This window comes from Gorilla gorilla, chromosome 3, assembly GCF_029281585.2.
Source record: "Gorilla gorilla gorilla isolate KB3781 chromosome 3, NHGRI_mGorGor1-v2.1_pri, whole genome shotgun sequence".
NCBI classification, from domain to species: Eukaryota; Metazoa; Chordata; class Mammalia; order Primates; family Hominidae; genus Gorilla; species Gorilla gorilla.
In genome coordinates, this window is record NC_073227.2 from 187,004,066 (window position 1) to 187,022,686 (window position 18,621).

General features: G+C 35.1%; 1 protein-coding gene across 1 annotated transcript in view; it reads left to right on the forward strand.

Annotated features, from left to right (window-relative positions):
- TLL1 (tolloid like 1) overlaps nt 1–18,298 on the forward strand; it is a 233,239-nt gene extending 214,941 nt beyond the window's left edge. The window contains exons 19-21 of the mRNA XM_019025068.4: nt 6,638–6,851; nt 14,797–15,047; nt 16,261–18,298. Coding sequence (XP_018880613.2) covers nt 6,638–6,851; nt 14,797–15,047; nt 16,261–16,395 — 600 coding nt within the window. The 3' untranslated portion in view covers nt 16,396–18,298. The remainder of the gene's footprint in view (nt 1–6,637; nt 6,852–14,796; nt 15,048–16,260) is intronic.
- The last annotated feature ends 323 nt before the right edge of the window (nt 18,299–18,621 follow it).

Here is an 18,621-nt window from a genome sequence, read left to right on the forward strand (position 1 = left end):
TGTTTTCCTCTAGTAGTTTCATAGTTTTGAATCTTATATTTACGTCTTTAATTCATTTAGAATTGATGTTTCAATATGGTGTGACGTATGGGTCTAATGTTATTCTTCTGCATGTGGATATCCAGTTTTCCCAATGCCATTAGAGGAGACTGTCCTTTCCCTATTGTGTGTTCTTGGCATCTTTGTCAAAAATCAGTTGGCTGTAAATGTGTGGATTTATTTCTGGACTCACTATTCTGTTTTATCAGTTTATGTGCCTGTTTTTATGCCAGTACAATGCTGTTTCGGTTAAAATAGCTTTGTAGTGTATTTTGATATCAGGTATTAGGATGATTCTAACTTTGGTTTTTTTGTTCTTAGGTTTTTGTTTTGTTCAAGATTGCTTTGGCTATACAGTCTTTTTATGGTTCCATACACATTTTAGTGTTTTTTTTTTCTATTCCTGTGAAAAAATGTTATTTGTGTTTTCTTTCATCAATGTTTTATAGTTTTCAGTGTAGAGATTTCCACTTACTGGGTTAAATTTATTTCAAAGTATTTTAATTTTTGGAGCTGTTGTAAATGGTATTGTTTTCTTGATTTCTTTTTCAGATAGTTTATTGCTAGTAAATAAGAATGCTACTGATTTTTGCCTATTGATTTTATATCTTGCAACTTTACTGAATTTATTTATTACTTTCTAATAGGTTTCTGGTGGAGTCTTCAGAGTTTTCTCCGCATGAGATTGTGTCTTCTGCAAACAGGGATAATTTAACTTTTTTTTTTTTTCAATTTGGATGCCTTTTCTTTCTATGGCCTGATTGTTCTGTCTAGGACCTCCGGTACTATACTGAATAGAAGTGGTGAGAGTGGGCATCCTTGTCTTATTTCAGATCTTAGAGGAAAAGCTTTCAGCTTTTCTCAGTTGACTATGATGTTAGCTGTGAGTTTGTCATACATAGTCTTTATTGTGTTGTTGCACATTCTTTATATGCCTAATTTGTTGAGAGGTTTTTTTTTTTTGTCATGAAAGGACGTTGAATTTGCCAAATGCTTTTTTCTATTAATATGATCAGATCATTTTTGTCCTTCATTCTGTTAATGTCATGCATCACATTTATAGATCTGTGTATGTTGAACCATCCTTGCATCCTTGGGATGAATCCCACTTTATCATAGTGAATGATCTTTTCAATGTGCTGTTGAATTCTGTTTGCTAGTATTTTGTTGAAGGCTTTTCATCTATGTTCATTAGTGATACTGGTCTTCAGGTTTTTTGTTGCTGTTGTTGGGTACTTGTCTGGTTTTGGTATAAGGATAGCGCAAGATTTCTACATGTTCCCTATTCAATTTAGAAGAAAGGAAAAGAAAATTGTCACTGAAGACAATTTTATGAGACAATTTTTTAAATCATAGTTTATGAATTTTGAAAGCCTACTGTACTTTCTAGTCCAAATTGTCCTCTAACTTGATATATGGTTTCACCGAGTGACATGTGGGTAGTGGCTGATAGGTATAAACAAGCCTTCTTTCACTGTGTCTGAGATAACAATTATTTTGGTTAATTTGGGTTATAAGACTATAAGCTCAAAAAGATATTTAGATGATCTAGCAGTTATAGATAATAGGAATTACAATAAAATTCCTATGTGCCCTTTGTGAGATAGGAGCATTTGTGTGCATGGTGTTCATTCACCATATGTATATTCAGTTTACAGTATGATTATTTAAATATAATATATATTACTATACATTAATATGAGAACTGAACTATCAGAGTCAGTTTCTTATAGATTTATATCAAGACTTAGGCATTATAATGCAGTTATTACCTTTTATGGACTGTTCTAGTTATCTACTGCTGCATAGCAAATTATCCCAAAACCTCATGGCTTAAAATGAGCACTGTTGTATCTCATAGTATGAGGGAGTGGCATCAGTATTTAAGTAGTACTTTGCTGGTAACTTTTCTGTTGCATGTGACATTGATTGATTCACCTGGGAGCATATGTAAAGGGTCAAGGTGGTTGCAATTGTATGTCTGTCATCTTGATGTGGAGGGCTAAAAGGCTGACTCAGCTGGGACAACCATAGCACCTACACATGACCGTTGCAACATGGCGGTCTCAAAGGAACCAGACTCTTTTCTATCAGTCCTGGATCCCCAAAGTGTCCCAAGAGGCCATGGAAGCCTCAGAAGCCCTTGAATGTTACTTTCGGAACATTCTGTTGGTAAAGCAAATCGCTAAGGCTGGCCAGGATTCAAGGGGAGGAGAATTAGACTAGAAACACACAACCTTGCCTTCCCAATTTAGACTACTGACCTCCACAGCTGTAGAAGAATAAATTTGTGTTGTTTTAAGGCATTAAATGTTTGGCAGTCTGCTACAGCCAAGACACACAAAAAACACATTTGCTTTGTTTTTATTATGCGTGTGTGTGTTTATTTAAGCATGAGGTACTGACTGCATGATTATAGCTTTAAAATACAAAGAAATGGCAGTCAAAAGATGCTTGGGGAAAAGAAAGTCTTCTTGCTAGAAAAGGGACAAAGTTCTAAATGTGTAAGTACAAGTATCTGTTATCCCTGTTTTTATCCTGTCTTGGTTCTGAAAGACTCTGATCATTAAATTTGAGGGTACCTTTTTACATTTTGAATAATGTTCATTCAAAACAAAATACAAACAAACAAAGTTCTAGGCATCCAAGCATACTTCAATAAGCTAATGTGCTTCTATCATTTTTAGTTGATTTATCATATCCTTGAGTTTTGCATATAACATACAGTTACAAGTTATAGCTTTATATATGGGATATTTAAAAAACAAAAACATCTACAACTGTTAAATAATTATCCATCATAAATCCATAAAAAAATATATTTGATCACAGTTATAGAGGACTTATGGAGAAAAAAGATTCTTTTGAATCAGGAGACTGAGGTTTGTACTCCATGACGCCATTTTTTTCCAGTGGCCTCTAATCCTTCAAATATTTTGTGGGAAACCAAATGCCAGCTTTTACCAAAAACAGGAAAAGGTGAAAGATGGCTGGGACTAGGGACCTCTAAAGCTTATCTTACAGTTGCTCAAATTGCATCAGTCTCTTTACTTCTTTTAGTTTAAATGTTCACCCTTGCTAAATTTTATTTCTGCATTAAGTGCTATCATTTTACTACCTTGTCCTTTGTGAATATATGCAGTTACTCTGTAAGGCCTCATTCTTTAGCCATTGCCTGTATTTTCAATAAAAGAACCTCTACAGATGTTCGTATGAGAGAACAGCGTCTGGAAGCCTGGCCAGGGGCCAGCCAGGTAGATTAGGCTTGCTTGGGTGTTCCAGAAATAAAGTTATTATTTCCACAGCCTATAACGAGAGTTCAATTTTATTTCTTTTGAATTGGACTCCTTAATCTCTTAGCTTGCTTGTCTTGTGGGAAATGCATTAGGATTTCTGACTAGGGCCCATGGTTATTCACTTTTTTTTTGGCCTTTCTAAAACCCAGATTAGTAACCCTGAAATTATAGAAATATAATCATGGAATGAGTATGCTTTAAAGTTTTTTAATACCCAAATACTTATAAAGTCTTAAACACTTAAGAAAAATATTTAAGTCTACCAAAGGAAGATAGTGCTTGAGTGGAAATCCAAGTTCCTTACAGCTTTATACATTCAGCCTTGCTGGCTATCCTGTCTCCATTGTGAACTTCCAAGACTTTTCGGGAAACTACATGTCTTCTGGGGACATTTCTGCGGCATTGGTTCCTGGTGGTTGGAAATGTGCACATTCTTTATTATTTAGATATTGAGATTCATGGTTCAGCTTGTGTTGTAGAATAAAGTGATAAATGGCATATCACACCTTATCATCATGAACTCTGAAAAATATTTTAGAAGTTTTTCCTTTCCGAAGAGTTCCTATAATACATTTCTGTGGCCTGGAAATATTTTCTGTTGATGTAAAGTCACTGTGTATGGCAGGTTCTCTGTGTGGGTATCTCTACTATACAAGGGGCAGACTTCCGAGATCTCAGCCTGTGAATTAGTCACACCTTTGCTTGTGTGTGGTGGAGCTTTTAGTTCAGGCTGATTTCTGGAAAAGGACCACCCAGCCTTGGCATTTGACCTAACAAGTTGCTACCTATTCCAAAAAGAAAATTCATTAATACCTTAATGAATGAGAGTTGTTTGCATTACTAGAGTATATGTCAGCTATGGAACCTTTGACTAATATGACTCTTACAGACTCAGTCTGATTCCACCAGTAATTTGATAAAGAGCTGTAACCAGTTGGCTCCAGACCAGCTGTCAGTATGGCCCCCAGCACACCAGCTCAATGCTACTTTGTGTGGTGTTGCTCCGTTCTGTTAAGCAGATGTTATGATTTAGGCCAGACGTCCTGCATTTCATTAGGAAGAAAAATAGTCACCTATTTATCTCATTCATTCAGTCTTCAATGGACCAATCAACGAACTGAACATGTGTGGTCTGTAAATTCTGATCCCAGCTTTAGCCATTACTTATAGCAAATACTTTAGAATGCCACTACCTCCAACTTTCTTAAAATACTCTCTTCTATGCAGCAGGTTTCCCTGGTTCTTTGCTCTTTATATTTACAGATTAGTGACTTTAAATCACAATCAAAAGAGATACTTGCTCAACATGCAGTGGTTTTCAGATATTCTTTTCCTGAACCAATATTTTTCCTCTTGAAATAACATTATATTTATAATTCAGAAGCTTAGTTTCATATTTAGTAAAGAACTCTAGGTGCGGTTAAGCCAATTTTCTCATAGTGGTTTCCTATCAATTACAAACTGATGTTAGGAATGTATATATGTACACAATGGTAATAGAAGCAGACTGCTATTTCATGAGAGGCAGAAAATGAGATTTAGTAGGCCCTGTCTGTAGAATTTTCATACTTGAGGTTGGCCATAAACATCAGCTAGGTTTTTGGGTAAATACATTGACAGGTTTACGCAGACATCCATATACTTATTCAGAATCTTCTGCATCCTACGCAATGTGTGTACTCCACTGGGTTACAGAGATTAACAAGTGACACACTCCTTCAGTTATCACCTGCTTTGCATGTTGTGCTTCAGGATAAATAGACTCTACTGATGTCTCCTTGTTCACTGTATTTCCCTACACTGTCTTCTCTTTCCAGTGAGATTCTTTGTGGTTATGTTCAGTCTTTTTGTACTAGCCAGTGTCTTTGGTCAAATGAAGTAAGCATTCCTTTTCATCCATAATGATTATAACAAACAATTGCTCTAATGCTTATTGATTATAATTTTTTTTATTTCTACTTTTTAAGTAGAGTGCAGTGGAAAGAGACAAAAGAGAGATCAGCTTTTTTCCCCCTTTTCTTTCTTCCGTTAAGTAACTCCATTCCTTTCTTCTACTCCCTAGTTAATATGAATTGTTTATTTCATTTCTTTCCTCACTCCTCCGAAGTCAGAAGTGATAGTGGGTGATGTAGTGTGGTATGGAATAGACAGTGGGTTCACACTGAGACAGAGCAATTTTTAGTCTTTTTTTTTTGTATGTCTTCAATTAGACTGAACATTATGATCACTTCAGTAAAACTGCATCAAAGAAAATAAGTATATTAAAATTTATGTGCCAATATTTTGTTGGAGGGATTATAGCAAATTAACAAAGTTTGAAATATATTTCATACTTTTTCATGTTTATTTGCTTTATAATATTTTAGTTTTCTTCTATAGACTTAAGTAGGAATGACGGCTTTATTTCTTCAATGTATGATGGTTTTTCTGGGGAAAGGAAAGAGCCTTTGGCAATGGCAAATAACCTGTAATTTATGTAATTATTAATAGCTTGGACAATGTTATTTTCAGTCCATCTCAATTAAACTTTCCTTTGTGATCTGTAGTGTGTTCTATCTTTAATTATTTTTTATTTTAAATGTGCTAAGTCACACAGATGAAAATTACAACACAGGTAAATTAGAATAGTTTTTAAATGTCATAAATAAGAGCAAAGCATTCAAACTCTCCAAGATGTCCAATATTAAAATAAGTGTACCATCTACATGAAAAGTAAATTAAAAATATTCTAGCATTAAGTATTATCAGTGTTTGCTAATGATATGGTTTGTAAGAGCTAAATAAACAAATATATAGTGAAAATTATTCTCCTTTCACTTATGCTATGAAGATTTGTTGCATTTAAGTTTTATAAAAATATAATAATACTTTATTGAGTTTAGTTTAAGTGCCTAAGGGTAGGATAATGTTCAACGGGTTCTATGATTATCAAACCCAGAAGGACCCAATCTTTTAATATGATTGTTTGAAATTTTCTGATGAATCCTTTGGATTAAATTCAGAATAAAATACCATTTTTTATATTCTGTTTAAATTCTGAGATTGAATTGCAATAGTAGAATTGGTTTTAATAGCCACATAGTAGAATTTCATATGAAGTTATTACATTGTTTTCCTCATTGTGTCTTTTTAGAGATTACATATTTTATTGATTTCACATCTTTCTCAATTATGTTGTAAACGTATTAAATTATTAGTATGCCCTGAACATATTTTATTGATATGTATTTCTGTCCCAAAAATTATCTCATTTTGAGTGATTTGTTTTTTTAAAAAAAAATTATTTCTTCTTTTTAAAAAAGGCCTTTAGTGAATTTGAGATTGAGCAGCATCAAGAATGTGCTTATGACCACTTAGAAGTATTTGATGGAGAAACAGAAAAGTCACCGATTCTTGGACGACTATGTGGCAACAAGATACCAGATCCCCTTGTGGCTACTGGAAATAAAATGTTTGTTCGGTTTGTTTCTGATGCATCTGTTCAAAGAAAAGGCTTTCAAGCCACACATTCTACAGGTCAGCAAATTCGAGTCATGCTTCTCTTTTTTGACTGAGATCCACGTTTCTCTTCTGGTGAATTTGGTTCAATAATAGGATTGTAAATAAATCTCCAAGCATAGCAGATAAAATTTCACTGAAGCACTTTGTGAAATATTTGCAGAACCACACAGCATCCTACCTAAAGATCTTTGCAGTTGTTGAGCTTTAGGAAAACCCTAGTTTCTGTCTGATTTGTGATCAGTGCAGTTTGTTTAAGTAGAACAGTGCAGTTTGTTTAAGTAGAACTGTACCTAAATATTTATACAATGTATTTCATATTAACATTAGCAGTTTGATTTACATGTTATATTTAACAGATAGAAATCTATGGCTTGTTATTAAAAATGTATGTTTTATCTAATAACCTATCTGATTAGCTAGATTTTACATTAATATATTTTTATAAATAAGTTTAAGACTGATCTATTTGACAGAGCCTCTATTTTTCCTTTGTTTATTTAGTATGCAACATGATCTTTTGCCTAATCCTACTCTCTAATTTACTCTTACGGATTTCGACTAACTGCTCTGGAAATCTTAAAGAAATAGAATTTAATTTAGAAAAATATGAAAAATTTTAGACAAAAATATAGAGTAACATTACTTATAGTCTGGAGACAGTTTAGTTATATGTTCCATAAAATATCTAGAGAATGTCCCCTTTTCATTCAGTTAAGACAATATATCAGTTAAATGTATATTAGCTAGTCATTTGGCTTATACTGACACCTAGTGGCATTGCTGATGCATTAAACGATTGATACACGGGAGAAATTTGCCTTGGTGGAAAACACAGTATAAAAACATACAAATTCATCCATGAAATAATTTTAGTGAAATTTTGTCATGAATTTCTGCTGATTGTTTTTATTCTTTCACTTGATTTTGTAATTCATAATTTTAACTATTCCATTATCCAACATTATTTTTCATTCTAGTATATTTTATTATGAGCATTAGATTTATATTGAAGTCTGTGATAAACATATTGTCAGGATACTAATCTGATTAATAATAGTAATCATTGGTCTTCTATCAATAATGCAAATTAATTGCTTCTTATGATTAATATAAATATAAATATTATGGCATGAGGAAAATCTTACATGGACCAGAGAACTGTCATGCTAATAAGAGATTTTCCACACATTTGACATTTACTCTTTGAATATTTTTCTTATAACTTGTCACCTAATGAAGGGGTGGAAAAATAAAATCCTATTACTTAATCAATATTTCACTGATAGCGCAGAGTTCATCAGATTTTAGAAAACATCGTCATCATAGGTTCCAAGAAGGTAGTGTGAAAACATGCTGTCAAAACTGTTTAAATAGCTGATGATATAGTATTTTAAGATTATCTATTTTTTTCTTAGTTTTATAAAAACTTACTTTTATACTGTCTCTTTTTACCCTTTGTAAGTGGGATAACTGAGGTTCCATTATGTCCCAGTGTGTTGGTACATCTGGGTTCCTGCTACAAGTGAACACTTAACTAGCAGGAAACTTTTGAAAAGATCATTTCTTCAGATCTCAGTTTTCTCATCTGTAAAATAATACTCCCAAGGTTACTTACAGCAGTGAAACTCCATAACTCCCTAATTTGCATGACTTCTGCCCATGCATGCCATTTGCGGTGTTTGCATTATGATTAACATTCCATTGAGAGGATCTAATTTTATCTTAATAGAGGTCATGTGAAGGGGTGGCCTGCCTCTCCACACTTGTGGGTATTTCTCATCAGGTAGGATGAGAGACTGAGAAAAGAAATAAGACACAGAGACAAAGTATAGAGAAATAATAGTGGGCCCAGGAGACCGGCACTTAGCACACCAAGGACCTGCACTGGCACTGGTCTCTGAGTTCTCTCAGTTTTTATTGATTATTATTTTCACTATCTCAGCAAGGGGAATGCCCTAGGAGAGCAGGGTGATAATAGGGAGAAGGTCAGCAAGAAAACATGTGAGCAAAGGAATCTGTGTCACAATTAAGTTCAAGGGGAGGTACTATGCCTGGATGTGCACATAGGCCAGATTTATGTTTCTCTCCGCCCAAACATCTCAGTGGGGTAAAGAATAACAAAGCAGCATTGCTGCCAACATGTCTCGCCTCCTGCCATAGGGCGGTTTTTCTCTTATTTCAGAATCGAACAAATGTACAATCGGGTTTTATATCAAGACATTCAGTTCTCAGGGGCAGGCAGCAGACAGTGGCCTTCCTCCATCTCAACTGCAAGAGGCTTTCCTCTTTTACTAATTCACCTCAGCACAGACCCTTTACGGGTGTCAGGCTGGGGGACAGTCAGGTCCTTCTCATCCCACAAGGCCATATTTCAGACTATCACGTGGGGAGAAACCTTGGACAATACCTGGCTTTCAAGGGCAGAGGTCCCTGCGGCTTTCTGCAGTGCATTGTGCCCCTGGTTTATTGAGACTAGAGAATGGCGATGACTTTTACCAAGTATACTGCTTGTAAACATTTTGCTAACAAGGCACGTCCTGCACAGCCTTAGATCCCTTAAACCTTGATTCCATACAACACATGTTTTTGTGAGCTCAAAGTTGGGGCAAAGTGGCTGGGGCAAAGTTACAAATTAACAGCATCTCAGCAAAGCAATTGTTCAAGGTACAGATCAAAATGGAATTTCTTATGTCTTCCCTTTCTACATAGACACAGTAATAGTCTGATCTCTCTTTCTTTTCCCTACAGTCATGTATTGTGATCCAATGGTAGAGAATGCACTGGACATTTTAGGCATACACACATAGTTTACATAGATATTTGAATCCTCAAAAGAACTGTATGACACAGATATTATCCTCATTTTGCAGACAAAGACAGTGAAAATCTGGATGATTAATTTGCAGTTTCTAAAATAGTGTCAAAGCCTGGATTTTATTCTAATTCTGATTGTCTCCGAAGATAGTGTACTTGCTACTATAGTAATACTTTCTCATGTAAAACTTTTGGATTAGGAATAAAATGAATATAAAACTGTCATTCTTATTAGGTGAAGATTGAATTCTTCTTTATAGAAATATTAAGTAAATCTTTTCAAAATATATAAGTGACTTGGCTCATTTTATTTCCCTGTTTCATTCACAGCCATTCAGATACCCACGTGAGGAACCCCAATCACAATTTGTTAGGCAAAACGGGCCATGGATATTCTTTAAGCCTGCCCTGTCATTTCAGAAATGAGAAATTTGAGGCTAAAACATTTAATGGTAACTGAAATAGCACAAGAAGTTAATAACAGTTGAAATTAGAGTCCTGGCTTCGCAATTCCTGTTCCTTTATTATTCTGAGAATTTTTCATGTTACTTGTTTGTTTTTTCAGCTAGGTTGGAATTTTTCTGGTAGACTTCTTTTTTTTGTTACTTTCTAGTAGTCATACATGCTGAAATACTCTTACTTATGTCTGCTTTTATTTCTCCTCAAAATCTCTTTAACAGGTTCATTTATTCTACTCTTTCATCAAATATTTATTTTGCATCTGCTTTGGACAGTGTAAATGTGTGGAAATTTTTAAGACAATAGAAGGGAATCCTGCCTATTGACAGCTTACAGTCTGATAAGTTAAACTTATGATTTTCAATTTATCTTTCAATTTCTGCTGACAAGACAGCCAAGTCCAGTACCATATCTGTCAGCATTTGCTACGTGTATAAAGCATTTATTCATTATTTACTGTCTTCTAGAATATGGATGGCTATTTTTGATGGATCCTTAAGTATACAGTTTAATTTGCTTAGGTAAATTTATATTTCTGTATACAATTTTAATTTTATGCACAAGAAAAATTTCTAACACTATGAATTTTTGAACTAGGTGATTAGAAATGTTGTAATATGTAATGATGGCTGCTTTTCTTTACAAGTCAAAAAAAAGTCCACGGAAAATGGACTTAATTGGAAAGCGTTCTTTTTTTCTCTGATAGTTTGCTCAAATTCTAATTCCAAATTTATTTTAATAGGTAACAAACAGTATTACTCCAGCCTTAAATAAGTTAATTAAAGGAAACAAATCTTTAGTAAAAAAAAAATCCTGTGTCTTTTCTAAGAGGATATGGCTACAAAACAGAAAAACAGGAGAAACATGGAGAGAAAATAATTTTTAAAATCAAAGCATTGTCTCTTGGGACTTCTTTTCTGTAACATAAAACATCATGCTCTTTGTCAATGACATTCAAAAATAATATATTATTAAACTCTTTGGAAAGGAAATTGTTTGATCTAAATCAATTAAATTGGAATGTTCACTAAAAGCATTTATAGGTCAAATTACAAGGTTTCTCCTGGAGTTTAATACTTTACCAGGAAATAAACAAATCTGTCTTTCCAAATTAAAATGAAGTTCACCCTAGGCTTCTCTTCCCTTCTTGTTACCTTTCTTATTCAGCTTCATTTTCCATTTCTCAGAATTCTGTAAGAACCGCTTTGGCAGCTGTTCTTTAGTTGATGTAAAAATGCTATTGCCAACATACTAAATAACTGGTTTTATATTTTTCTGACTTGGTAAATGAATAGGTAGATTTGATGAAATCTGTGATGAAAATGTGTTCACCGTATTTAAAAATCATCTTTTAAAATGACCTATTACAATAAATGACCTATTGACCATTGCTTGAGTGGCCGGGAGGATTCTGGAAAACACTCAGAAGCAATTGCCCTCAGGCTGCCTATTTTATTCTGGAATTTCTCTCAGGGCATATTATAGGTTGGTGCAACAGTAATTACAGTTTAATAAAATCACACCTCTTTTGCATATAGCATTCAAATGTTCATTTCATTCTTTACAAATTCATCCTGTGGACTGAATTCTGTCATGGGTGTGTGTGTGTGTGTGTGTGTGTGTGTGTGTGTGTGTGTCACGGTTAGAAATTAATTCCAGATCTATTAGTTTGAGCGGTGATCCATAGGAATGAGGGTGTGCACTGCAACAGATAAATGAAAACAGAAGCAATACCGGGGGTGGGGGGAACTTCTTGTTGTCCTTAAATGCAATTTAAGGCATTTGTTTTTAAATGTAGACCATTTTTCTAGAAGTGTTTAATAAAGTTCCATAAAGACAACTTCCTGTGATTTTCAGATTCATAAAGCCTCTATGAAGTCATTTTTCCTCTTCTGTTTAATTTCTTCAGTTCTTCCTTGATTTTTATTCCAAGCTGTGGCTGGCGAAGGGTTGCTTCTTCTGGATCCTGGTCTTTGTGGTGCTAACTTGTATCTGTGAGGCAGACACACAAAAGGCTGCCTGCACCAGATCTCCAGGTTCTCCCCTGCAGCTCTTCCTGGGCTGTGGAATAAAAGTAATGCAAGTGCTGAAGCTATTTTAAAAAGCTGAAAGCAAAATATATCAGTCAGTTCTCAAACTTGGAGAAGAGGTAGAATTTTTAAAAATCTGTAAATGAGATTACAGTGATTTACATATTTATATGTTGAATTCAGAAATATTTTTCACAAAATATTTTACTGGCCTTCAAAAGTAGAATTTTTCCTTTCTAATAGAAGATTAATAGTGCTTTAAATTGTTGTTCAATTTTCCTGGTTTTTCATTTCATACCTGAGTGGATCCTAGAGTACAGATGATGGCATTTACATGTGCTCATAGGAAAATAATAACAATAATAATGGTAGCTTAAATTTATATGGGTTTTACTATGCCAGGCACCTTTCAAGCATTTTTCATATATGAACCTATGCACTCTTCATCTGGACCCTATAATGTGAGTACTATGGATGATTCCCTTTTTAGAAAAGAAATTTTGGAAAAAAGTCCCCCAGCTGGTAAAGAACAGAGCCAGATTTGCACCTGGGCAATTTGACTGGGAGTTCCATCCCAAGAAGGGGCAAATAATTCTTGGAGTTACTGAGATAAGAAAACCACCGTAGTGGGAAAGGGAAGGTGCTTGGCTTCCAGTTTGTGGGACTTGGGAGATAAAATCCCAAGGCTAATTTGTATTCCAGCTTTCAGGAATATTTCCTCACGTAAATACATTTGTAATAGTGGCACCTCTATCAATAGGTTGTGTGAGATCCTCATCTACCATTTGGAAGATGGAGGGACATTTACATTCACCGTGTAACACAGCCCAATGGGGAAGTCATTCTTGTGATTGGAACCATAGCTGCAAGTTCCTTCATATGTTAGTCACACAAAGGTCTCTGAATTTGCTGTTGTTTATGACAACGCCCATAGATTTGCTTGGGCACACATGAATTCAGACATATGTGAAAGGGGTTCCATACCCCTAATTCAGAAATATTTTGTTATTTAAAAGTCAACAAACTACAATATGGGTGAACTATATACAAATCTGAAAAGTCCAATTTAGAATTTCAGTTGCCTAACCATCTTCACTAAGGACTATCTGGTCACAGACTACCATGACAGTATTACAATTGTACTTGGCTATCCAGTGGTTTTGCTTCTCCAGATCTTACCACATTGGATTTCCTCTGGGATATTCCTCATTTTAGCAGTGAAACTCCTGCTTCCCAGAAACTCTTTCAATCCTTGACAAACAGGGACAGAAAGAAACTCTACTTTCTCCTGACACTTTTCATACTCCTGACACTTTTCATATCCCATTCTTTTATCTCCCTCCTAACCACCATGCTTGCTTGGATAGGTTGGTGGGGCATTGTAAGCTTTCTGCCTTTATTTAATCTCCAGTAATTAAAAAGTTGTAGGGCTCTGGCCAGGTGTGGTGGCTCATGCATGTAATCCCAGCACTTTGGGAGGCTAAGGCAGGTGGATCACTTGAGGTCAGGAGTTCAAGACCAGCCTGGCCAACATGATGAAACCCTGTCTCTACTAAAAATACAAAACATTAGCCACATGTGGTAGTGAGCGCTTGTAGTGCCAGTTACTTGGGAGGGTGAGGCAGGAGAATTGCTTGAATCCGGGAAGCAGAGGTTGCAGAGAGCTGAGATCACGCCACTGCACACCAGCCTGGGTGATAGAGCGAGAGTTCTTCTCAAAAAAAAAAAAAAAAAAAGCTTTGGGGCTCTGACTACAAAGTGTTCCTGAGAAGTGTGTTTGAAACCTTTTATTTTCTAAATTATACTAATTAAATGGTTTTATGCACACTTATTTATTTCTTTGGTGTATTTACCTTGAGCGACAAAGGTCACTCAAAAATAACTGGTATAGCCTACGCTTATTAATTTATCTTTTTTAAAGGAGCTTTGAGGAACATTTACTATTTTTTCATGTAATAAACACAGGCTATTGTTGGATAGGTTGTAGAACTGTGAAGATAATTATAATTAATGATATATGTAGGTTTTTCCCCATCAAGTGAGATAAATATTTCTATTGAAGTAAAATACTACTATTGTATATATTCTATATAGAAAGTTCTATATAACACAAACACACGCAGAGGAGTTTTATATCTATTGTTGAATTTTAAGTTACTTCTTACTTCTTTGCATTTGGGGTTCTTAAATTGTTACGATTAAACTTGAGTTAATACTCTGGCATCTTCTTTATGAAAATAGTTATTTGAGACTAGAGACAGTATTAGGTGGAACAATTTTAAAAATTATTGAGTTACTAAGTGGTAGATTCTAAGTGATTTTCATGTTTTAAATTCTCAAACCTCACTAAAATTGGTACCATTATTTTCATCTGTATTTTACCCTTGAGAAAAATATGGCTCAAAGACATCACTTACCCAGAGTCACAGAGCCAGCAGGCATTGGGACTGAGATTCCAACCCAGGTCGTCCATGTCTGGGGCCTGGGTGGACACCCATGACACTATGTGACTCTCCAGTTATGGAAAACATATCTGACGCTGGAAGTAGAAACAGAAGTTAGACAATGGCTAGGCTACACTGAAACTACACTGAAATTTAAATTGGACCCTTTAAAGCTCATTGTCCTTACTCATTTTATTTTTCTTTCCTGGGCAGAGTGTGGCGGACGATTGAAAGCAGAATCAAAACCAAGAGATCTGTACTCACATGCTCAGTTTGGTGATAACAACTACCCAGGACAAGTTGACTGTGAATGGCTATTAGTATCAGAACGGGGCTCTCGACTTGAATTATCCTTCCAGACATTTGAAGTGGAGGAAGAAGCAGACTGTGGCTATGACTATGTGGAGCTCTTTGATGGTCTTGATTCAACAGCTGTGGGGCTTGGTCGATTCTGTGGATCCGGGGTAAATATACCACCAACAGAATACCCTAGACATGATTAAAGATGCCTATTGATTCATGATTGATATGTGTACCATTCACAAGTTGGCAATGCTTTTTGCAAAAAAAAAAAAAAAGGCTACATTGTATTATAAATGGCTTGACAAAATATAACATGTCTCTACCCTTATCACTTCTCCACTTCTAATGAATTTGCCTGAATAATATCAGGTGAAACCGATGAAATCAGTAGGTATAATTTCTTGTCACTTTTCCATTGTTCTAACTTCTTATTATGCAATAAATATTTAAATACTTAATCTAACAGCAGCATATTTACACACACACCATAGACAATTCTGTCACGTTTCTGAATTAAAGCATAAAGGAAAAAAATAATATGCACACCATTCTAATTCACATTCTCTTTTTAACAAATATATTTGGAGGCAGTGGCAGGGTCAGCCACTGGTGTGTGTACACAGGCAGTGCTACAGAGACACTGTTCCATTGCAGAGTGTCACTTGTGCAGGTGCAGAGTGCAGGTACAGGTCAGAAGAGGTCACCATGAGAAATAAGGAAAAGAAAAACATAAGGTTTTCTCAGTGCTTTTCCCCCAGGATTCACTGCATTAATTTTTATATATTTATAGTCTTCTGAACACATATTTTGTCCTGAAGATAGTAGTCCCAGTTTTTCAAACTTCTACCAGTAGCTATTGCTTCAGTAATACTGTTGAACTCCTGCCCAAATGACAACTGAAATGTAATGAAAAAGCTTCTTGGTGCTTAGATCATTAAAACAAGAAATAATGGACAATTTGGATTTTGGAAGTGGCTCTGCTCCAGAGCAGCTTCTGAAACACATTTAGTATCTCTTTACACTCTCTGAACCTCACTTTACTGATTTGTAAATCAAGAGAACTTGGCTTAAAAGTTTAGGGAAAAACACTCAAGTTCTAGAGAGAAAAGTGCCCAGAACTTAGAAAATGTAATGTATGTTCAGAGCTCAGCTACATCACCGACTAGTCGCGTGAGCTCTAGCATGTCATTTTCTTCTCCGAATCCCATTTTCTCCTCTATAAAGTGAAGAAGTTGATTACACCTACTCTCCAAGGTTGTTGGGAGGATTAAATTATATTCCAAAGAAAAGTATTCCCAAACATGCGTTACACTGAAGAAAAAGTGATTCGTTTTATTGCTTGTTTACTTGCTTGTTGTTTTTGTTTTCCTTCAGCCACCAGAAGAGATTTATTCAATTGGAGATTCAGTTTTAATTCATTTCCACACTGATGACACAATCAACAAGAAGGGATTTCATATAAGATACAAAAGCATAAGATATCCAGATACCACACATACCAAAAAATAACACCAAAACCTCTGTCAGAACACAAAGGAATGTGCATAATGGAGAGAAGACATATTTTTTTTTAAACTGAAGATATTGGCACAAATGTTTTATACAAAGAGTTTGAACAAAAAATCCCTGTAAGACCAGAATTATCTTTGTACTAAAAGAGAAGTTTCCAGCGAAACCCTCATCAGCATTACAAGGATATTTGAACTCCATGCTTGATGGTATTAATAAAGCTGGTGAAAGGGCATCATATACTTCAAGGAAGACTCTACAAGCTTTTGTTCACAGCTTGAAATAGATGCCTCACAATTCAGACAGTTTAATTCAGGAACTGTGACCCCACAGTGTTCTTTTTGACAATTTGTCAAGATTTAGGGACATAAAATGATCTTGCAGGTCGTAAACTGGAAAACAGTATTCTGGCTGTCTTAGGATAATTGCTGACTTTGTATCTTGGATACAGTGTAAACCAGATCCATATAAGGTGAATGTGAAATGGGAGTCTTTTGAGGGTGATTTGTACTTTCCATGTGTATGTGTGTGTCTGGTGTTTGGAAACTGGGATATTTCAGCTTCATTATTTCTACTTGCAGGCCAGCTTAACCTCTGAAACACAAATGATCTTGAGACCACTTTAGTGTACTTACATTTAGATGAGTTTGAAATCACAATGGTGTCTAATTATTGCAGTTAAATTCTAGACATCAGTTCTTTAAGTCTCGGAAAACGCCCAGTGAATTGGTAAACTCAGTTCTTTTTTTTGGAAGTGCTGCCTTTTCACACCAAATCCAAGAAGCCTGTGATGTCTTATGAACCTTATGAGAAAACTCCGAAGAGGTGTGAGCAGGATTCTTCTGAATGACTGTCTGGATGGTTCATTACGCAAGTTACTGCTGCTGCTATTGTCTTTCCTTTGTTGTCGATCTGTTATTGTTGTATTATTATTGTTGATGTTGTCATGGTTAATCTATTTTTTAAAAATGAAATGAAGCAGAAGTAGGCCTTGTGAGAACTGAAAGGTCTCTTTCATTTTTCTCTTCCTGGGATTCATTTTTTCAAAACGCAATGCTGGAAAAAAAAGATTTGTTTCTGAAAGACTTCTTATGGTGCTATTCCATAAACTTTTTTTCAAACAAGTTTTTGACCTTTGAGCCAACCCACCTGTAGACTACGAATGTCTCCCTATGGCTGGTGGCATTTGAAAACTAAAGACTTGTCAAATATATCAAGAGTATATCATTGCAAGGGCAGCACTTGTCCTGTGGAACAACTACTTATAATGCCTTAGAATTCTTGCACATGATCAAACAGATCCTCCTAAAACATACCTTTTGAAATGTTGAACATAATAGTGTATGTTAATTAACAGCTCTATGAAGAAAATCCATTTCCATGACTGAAGCATTGGATATAAATATGGTGTCCTGCTTTTTTTGTAGAAAATGTAATTTGAGGATGAATTTTATGCTTTAAAGGCATGTGTGTTTTTAAAATTAATGAATGTAGATGTGTGATTGTCTGAGTGAGTGAAACTACAAGAGGTAAAAAATAATGGGTGGTTGAAAAGTTAAAATGTATGTGCCAAGTTCTACTAGAATTCCATTTGAAATAGCACCTTCCTTAGGTTTCATGGACAAATAATGGGAACTTCTAATTTTTCAATCCCATTAAAAAAAGGCTCTTTCCTTTAGAGAAACTCTATTTTGATGTCAATATAGATTACTGTGTGAAGTAGCTTTGTTTCTGTTACCTGTCCATGAGCATACAACATTGAATACAATTGGGTGTATTCTTGCAGTTTTACACAATTAAAGTATACACACAGATGTAGCTTATCTGTTTTTTTCTTAAATTGTTGCCCTGAAAAAAATTCTTGCATATGAATTGTAAAATGTAAATACATTTTTATAACCAATGTTTTGATCTTATTGAATGTTACCTTGAAAATGTATAACTATTGCCTGCAATGTAGATGAGCCTTTTAGTAGAGCTGATTTATTCCAGTAACTTCTTCCATATTTTCTCACTAATCTCCCGTTAGCCAAAATATGCCAGAAATGGGAAAGAGAGGAGAAAAAGTCATTAACATTAACACCTATACTGTTCTATACTACTCCTACCCGTGTGCTAGGAATGTGCACTAGCTCTTTTTAAATTCCATGCTACACTTTGAGGACTGTCATCATGTTCTCGTTTTGTAGTTCAGAAAGTGAGGCTCAAAGAATTTATGTAACCTTC